This window comes from Artemia sp. Qi Xiang Cuo, chromosome 8 (genome assembly GCF_049724085.1).
Source record: "Artemia sp. Qi Xiang Cuo chromosome 8, ASM4972408v1, whole genome shotgun sequence".
In the NCBI taxonomy this organism is placed as follows: Eukaryota; Metazoa; Arthropoda; class Branchiopoda; order Anostraca; family Artemiidae; genus Artemia; species Artemia sp. Qi Xiang Cuo.
Window position 1 is genome coordinate 72,288,388 of NC_142801.1, and position 7,641 is coordinate 72,296,028.

General features: G+C 35.2%; 1 protein-coding gene across 2 annotated transcripts in view; it reads right to left on the reverse strand.

Annotated features, from left to right (window-relative positions):
* LOC148949773 (protein MEMO1) overlaps positions 1 to 7,078 on the reverse strand; it is a 153,804-nt gene extending 146,726 nt beyond the window's left edge. For both annotated transcript variants that reach the window (XM_089093746.1, XM_089093745.1), the window contains exon 1: positions 6,966 to 7,078. In XM_089093746.1, coding sequence (XP_088949872.1) covers positions 6,966 to 7,017 — 52 coding nt within the window. In that variant the 5' untranslated portion in view covers positions 7,018 to 7,078. The remainder of the gene's footprint in view (positions 1 to 6,965) is intronic.
* Between the last annotated feature and the right edge of the window lie 563 nt (positions 7,079 to 7,641).

Sequence of the window (7,641 nt, forward strand, 5' to 3'; positions counted from 1 at the left end):
CATCAGCATATTGAAGATTCGTGTGGGGTAGGTTCATGTCCCAGAGATATAGGGCAAATAGGAGACAACTGAGGACTGCTCTCTGTGGTAGGCCTTTGGATATTGTCTTTTGGGGTGAAGAGGCTGAACCAACACAAACAATGAAACTTAGCACTTCTATGAAGGATTTAATAAAGGATACTAGCTTGGGAGGTACTCCAAGGTTTGTAAGTTTATTTAAAAGGATTTGGTGGTTCACATTCTCATATGCTCCTTCAAAATCAAGGAAAGCTGCCACTAGGATATTATTTTTTGAGAAAGATTCATTTATTGCATTTGTTAGCAAAATGAAAGCATCTGTTGAGGAGTGGTATTTCCTGAATCCAGTTTGAGTGTGTGGGATCATGTTATTTTTCTCAACAAACCAGAGGAGTCTGTGATAAATCATTTTCTCCATTATTTTCCCCATCACAGGTGTAATCATTATGGGCCTATAAGACTCAGGGTTATCTTTTGGTTTATTTTTCTTTAGGATTGGTAGGAGGGACGAACATTTCCATATATTGGGGAACCTAGAGGATGCCCAAGCGTGATTATAACAATTTAGCAGTTCTTGTTTGTATGAAGGTGTGAGATTCTTTATCCATGTAGGGTGTATATTGTCATAGCTGCTGCTAGTTTTGGACCTAATATGATGTATTGCATTATTCAATTCCTGGATTGAAAATGGATTAGTTATGTACTCGGATCCTGGGCGTGGTTGGTAACTAGGGTTCATAGGAATTGTGGACAGATTGCTTTGATTGTTTGATGTTAGCTTATTAACAAAAAGAGTTGCAAATAGGTTAGCCTTTTCAATATCATTATCATAATGGGTATTATTATGTATAAGTTCATACAGGAGTGGGTTGGGAGAAGTCTTTTTCCCACAGATGTGGCTTATGAATTTATGTATAATTGGCGTATGCATTTCTCTGGTGAGATTGTTTGCAAAACTATTCCAGTAATTATATTTAGCATCTATAATAGTCCTTTTTAGATTAGAATCTGCTTGTAATTTTTTAAAATATGTAGTAGGTGATGGTTTTTTTATGAATTCTGTCCTAGCTGCCTTTTTTATCTTCCATTTATTTAGGCACTCATTTGTCCACCATGCTTTAGGAATTTGTTTAGGGAATGTTTTCTTAGGTGTTGTCCTGGGGATAGCATGATTAGCTGTATTTATTAGTAAAGATGTCAAGGCTTCAGCATGTGTGTCAACTGTTGTGTTGAAATGCATGAACTTTGGGTGAAACTTGTAATTTCATCATTTAGCTTATTTTGGAAAATAGACCAATTTGCTTTAGTGTTGATATATTTGGAAGTATGAGAAGAAGTTTCAGCAGGTTCATTTAGGGAGCAAACTATAGCAAAGTGGTCTGTACACAGACTATCAATTTTATTTATGTAAATTTTGTTCAAAAAATTTAAAGACACAATTTGTAGGTCAATTGTGTAGAATTTGGCACTTTTGGGGTTAAAATATGTATTTAGGTTTGGAGGGGTAGCAACAGCTAATTCATTATTATTTGAAATCATATGCTCAATAAATTTACCAGCTTTATTTGCTGGTTTATTCCCCCACAAAAGGCTGTGGGCATTGAAATCACCACAAATAATGATGTTTTTTAACATATTAGAATTATTTATATAATTAAAGAAATCCTTGGCATCTGAAGTTTGGCCATTAGGGTTATAAAAGCTTATTATGTAGGTTTTTAAATTATTCAGCCAAACACTTATACCAATTACATCAACATCATTTTCAAAATCTGGAAAATTGATGCCACAAAATTTTATATTATTATTAACTAATAAAGCTACACCACCTCCTTTTCTCTCTGAAGATCTATCCTTTCTCAGGATAGTGTATCCCAGAGACTTAATTTGTTGATTTTGGGTTAAATGAGTTTCCTGGAGGCAAGCAATATTAATGGAATTATTATTCATAAATGATATTAGTTCATTTAGCTTATTTTCTGTGAGTGATCTTACATTCCATTGGAGTATTGATAAATGTTGTGTTGTTGATTTATTCTTCATATGACTGTGTATCAATGTTCAGCTTTGTTAAAAGTAAAGCAAGATCTTTTTTTGCTTGAATGAGCATATCATCTGGGATGTAGATTTTTGCCAATTCTGCAATAATTTTTGTTTTCTGTAGTTGATGTATGTTCATGGCCTGAACTGCATTACAGTTTAGAATGAATAAGCATATATTTGGGGATTGCATTTTTGGTAGTGCATCCTGTTTGGTGGTTAAGGGATTGATTCCTGGTAGTGATTCTGGTTTGTTTCTTCTTGGGGGGGAGGGCCAGGCTGGCCTCATCTCACCAGAAAACGAGGCTTGCTGGCTTGGTGATTCCTTCTGATAGGGATTTGAGCTAGGGGGCTTAGAAGATGTTGTTTTATATGGGGTGCTTGATGCATTTGGGGCATTTGACTTGGGGGTTTTGGTTGGTTTCATTACAGGCTTTATTTGGTATTGTTGGGCAGCATTTGCTTCCATTGCTGCAAAGGGGTATGGGATGGCCTTCTCTGTTGATATTTGGAGTGTTAGAGCTCTTTTCTTGTATGCAGGGCATAATGATTTATTTGTAGATTCATGTGGACCTTTGCAATTGATGCATGTAGGCTGGGTGTTTTTGCAAGTTGTCAGCTCTTTAGGATGGAAAGATTTACAATTACTACACTCTTGGAGAATTTCATTGCATTTGTTTGTCGTGTGTCCCAGTTTGAAACACTTCTGACACTGAATAGGCTTAGGTTTGTATTCCTTGTGTGGTTTGATTTGCCCAAATAGGAATAATTTTTCTGGGATATCAATTTTATCCTTTAGTGTGAATAAGAAGGATCTACTAGTTTTTAGGCCAGTAGAATTAGATTTTCCAAGTTGGGTAACATCCTCAACTGGGATTGTGTTTCCAGCCCTATCTGAGAGGCCTTCTTTTAACTCCTGAGTAGATATCTCTGGGGGAACATTATAAACTACAATTTTTGTTGGTGATTGTTTTGGGTTCCAATTAGATGCAATAATTGGGATATTCAGAAGGGATTTAAGGTTAATTATTGTATCTGCTGATTTCTGATCTTCTACAGCTATAAGCAGAGATCCATCACGGTTAATGTTAAGAGAGAACATTGATTTAAGCAATTTAAAAATTGCAACTCTTATTGCAGTTATCATTTTTATTTCAAAGGGGGTAGTGGGAGTAATTTTAAGGTAAATTCGTAAGTTTTGGGAGGGAGGATCTTGGGCAGGGAGAGGGGAAATGCTTTTAGTTGGGGAGATTTTTTTCCTTTTTTTAGAGCTTCTAGAGAGGACCTCTTGAAACCCATTATCATCATTTATGGTTGCATTAGGACCTACAGTTATCATTGTCCTATTCTCCGAATTGGAGCCATCATTAGAACTTTCAGATAATGTGCTTGACCAGCCAGGTTGGGTATCATTCACTATGGAATTTGATTTGGGATCTGGGGGGACGTTTTTTTTTGGAGGACTTCTGAACATTTCCTATTGGAAAAAGCTTTAAACACAAATATAAAACTAAAATAAAAATGGAAAATAGATGATATCAAACCGTCTGCACTATACTATGGGAAGGATAAACACCACAGTATAGCCCTGAGGATGACTTGAGCAGGATAGGTTTGGTACAACTACTGATTAGAAGCGATAATAATCAAGAAAATATATTTCGATTTTCTTGTACGGTTGCTGTTCATGGTTGCCACCCATGAACAGGGTTGAACTGGTATCAGGTATCAGGTACCCATGAACTGGTATCAGGGTTGTCACCAGCTCAAAAATAAAATCCGATTTTTCTTCTAAAAAATCCCGGAAAATCCCAGAACACGGTTTTAAGACTTTACAACATAGGGTTGCACAGTGATGACGTAAAAGTCAAAACGCGTAATTTGAAGTAGCCTATGGTGAAGCATGGTTTCTAGTTGTAACTAATAACTGATTGTCAATATTCCTAGTATTATTTCTGTGAAAACGTTCTGGTGGATTAGTAGGATCTACAACAAATATTTTAGGCCAAAGCAATTCACCAAAGTTCCAAGAAAATGTGTCAACACATCCACGTTTCATTGTTATTTGAATGTCCTGCCCAAGAATTGACATCACACTTTGCAGCCATATAGCATGTCCAGACTATCCAATTTCTGGAAAATGGGATGGAAATCTGGAAAAAGGAATAGTTGTCCAGACTAGGCGGTTTTTCAAAAACTTGGTGGGTTTTTTTTCAGAAGATATCTGTACAAATTGATTGGTGCTATCCCCATCAAATCTCTTTTTCTGAGCCAAAACCTATAGAAAACAAAGTTAGAGCCTCAGTTAGACAATTTACCTTTTTTCTATTCAACACCATCTTAGACCACTATTTTTATTTATCATGTCTAATTGTCTCCTTCTTCTGGCATTTTTTTCAAAAAAGCTGTCCACACTACCACTTCCATGCCATTTTTCCATTTTCTAACCATCTGATTCTTCCTACCCACAAAACATAAAATAGACGGGAAGACCTGTCTACATTCCCAGATTTCTATCCCATTTTTCCAGAAAATGGATAGTCTGGATGCGCTAATATTCAATATTGCTTGGCAAGCGGTAAAAGTTGCCTTTTATCATGTCCTCCCACATCCCTTTCCCTTTTACTATACCTGTTTTTCTGTTTAGCAAAAGTCTTGCCAATCAAGAAGCAGACAGCAGAACTATCATTTGTCTTACAAAAGAATCCTTTTGAACAGAATAAGTATAATGCTGTATGCTTTTTTATTACCTTTTCTGAGATTAACTTTCCCCAAGGCATTACACTGGGCAAAATGAACTACAATGACAAGAAAAGAAAACCCTCACTGTTTTTGTTATGAATTTGCTGCTTGTCCTTACATTGGAGTCAAATTTTCAAAAGTGAAATCCCAAACAAAAAAATTGTTGCCCCAGTGTACAAGCACAAATCCAGAGGGAACAGACAAAAACAGAGAATATTTGTGATATCATACAGAAAAAGAATATAATAGACTATCATCCAAAATCATTGAATATCTCTTTTTAATGAAAAATCCTGGTTTTTAGCAAAAAATCCTGGTTTTCTTACAAAAAATCCCAAAAATCCTAGACTGCAAAAAAAAATCCCAGAAAACTGTGATTAATCCCGGATGGTGGCAACCCTGACTGGTATTAGTTTTGGTCAATTCATGTGATTGTGGATGTTTATCTCAGTTTAGCCCAAAAGGTGATCTGCTTTGGAGTAGAATTACTGTACCCTAAGTATATTCCACCTGTGACAAACCTAACAGTTGCCCTAAATAACACTTGAAACTGGGTGAATTGCTAAGAAGCATCAAGGGAAACTGGTGTTGTGGAGGTAGGTAGAATGCTTGTGAGATGTTGCCAGAAAAATAATAATCAGCCATTAAAAGGTACATAAATCTGGAAGTTACATAACTTGAATATTAAAGTCATGGTATTCAACTAATTCCCCCCCCCCCCAAAAAAAAGAAAGTTAAACATATGGTAATTTTAAGTAATATATTTGTTATTTTCCAGTAGAAAATGGTTACCAAAAACTTTGAAAACTACTTTAAAACAATTGTAAATGTTTACTTATCTCATTCCTAAAATTCATATTATGTCAGTTTTCCCCCCCCCCACCGCAATAGACCAATATATATACCAATATGTATATTTACACTATATTTTATAGCAGTGGGACCTTTTGTCCTCCTGACTGATTAGCATTTGCTGTACAATAATAACAAAATATGTTATGATTGGCATAATTCTAATATTTATGTTTAATTCAAAGTTTTTAAGTGATTCAAAGAAGGTAAATGTGAAGAATAGCAGCTCAACAGAAGAAGATATGAAAGAAATAATAGGGAGATAATTTAAGATTGGTAATAAACAGTTCATACATAGCCTTCACCTCCTTTGTATTTGGCCTTAGGCTAAATATAAAACAAACATAAAATTAAAACTATACCATTAGATTTACTTTATGCTCTATTTCAACATAACAGTTATTATCCTGACCATGCACCCATCCCCCAATGATGGAGACATATATAGCCCTAATTATATATTTGTTTGTTGATCTTTCAATTGATTTAGCTGTTGTAAAACTGGTTGATGTGTGTAAACTTGGAGACATCCAGTTTAACCTGAGTGATTTTGCAGAATACTGGATAAGACAACAGGCTACTAGGCCTACAACAAATGTGTGTAAACTTGGAGACATCCAGTTTAACCTGAGTGATTTTGCAGAATACTGGAAAAGACAACAGGCTACTAGGCCTACAACAAATGTGTGTAAACTTGGAGACATCCAGTTTAACCTGAGTGATTTTGCAGAATAAGACAACAGGATAAGACAACAGGCTACTAGGCCTACAACAAATAAAATAAAATTTAGAAAGAAGCATGATAACTTAATTAATGTAAATATGCTGCATATTATAAAATAAGAATTTTTCTTTATATTAATTTTTATATAGGCCCAGTCTAGGGCTACATAACACCATTAGAGGGAAGGGGAGTGGGGATGAATTATCAAAATGCAAGAAAACAACAATAAAAATGAGCATAAAATGAGCAATCTAAGAATATATCTTTCTGTTCTGGCATGTCTGCTTCTTGAGAGCCTTTATTTTTAATGTTCACAAAAAAAACTGTAAATGTGCCCAGACCCTCTTTTTGTGGTAGGGATTTAAGCCCCTCAATCTTTTCTAGTAGCTCACCTCTTGACTGTGTCAATTTTAATGTAAAATGATGATGCTAGGATACTTTGTTCATGCCTCTAGTTAAGGCCTAACCAAAGTCTTACAGAGTAGGCTAGTGATGACCATCATACCATGACTGCTGATTCTTAATATAATTGGCTGAAGAAGCAACAATGGATTATTATTAAATTAGTTTATAATACAGAATACCTTACCATTGCTAGAATACCAGCTTCCAGCATGAGAAGCTGTCCTTACAGAGGTCATGTTTGAACCTATTTGTAGGATTATTTTATGGCTTTTGTTGTATTTAGTTTAATGGCAGTGTTGTCAATTGAAGGAATTGTTTTACCTAATTAAGATTCTGCTAATTTTTCACGTCAGCAGCCAAAAACGGAAGAGTTTCATAAATTGTTAATTTGTTTATACAGCAGATAATCAAGTTTGAATGCTTCAGAATTGTGGTCTAAAAATTGAGAACTATTAAAAAAGAGGTTTAATCTAGGATCGCATAGACCCTTTGAGCCTTTAATCAACTAAAGCCAGTTTGACGATTAAGAAAGGACTCTTTAAAAGTGAAAATAAGGCTTTTGAACAGTAATTTCCTTTTACTCCTCTATAAAGCTATGAAAGCTGGAAATTTAGGAAACTGCCATAGTAATAACAATAACAGGACTGCCATAGATGAGACCAGTATAAAAAGAGACTTTAGGGACTTTTTTGGCGGTAAAAAGGACATTAAGCCTCAACCTTCCTGATACCAAGAAAGCGACCAATAGGAACCTGGTCCAAATGTTTATTTACTTCTTTTTTTTACTTTGGCTTTGCTTCAGAACCGTATTCGACCACTTTTATCACTGCAGCATCTAATATTTTAATCTATATTTGATC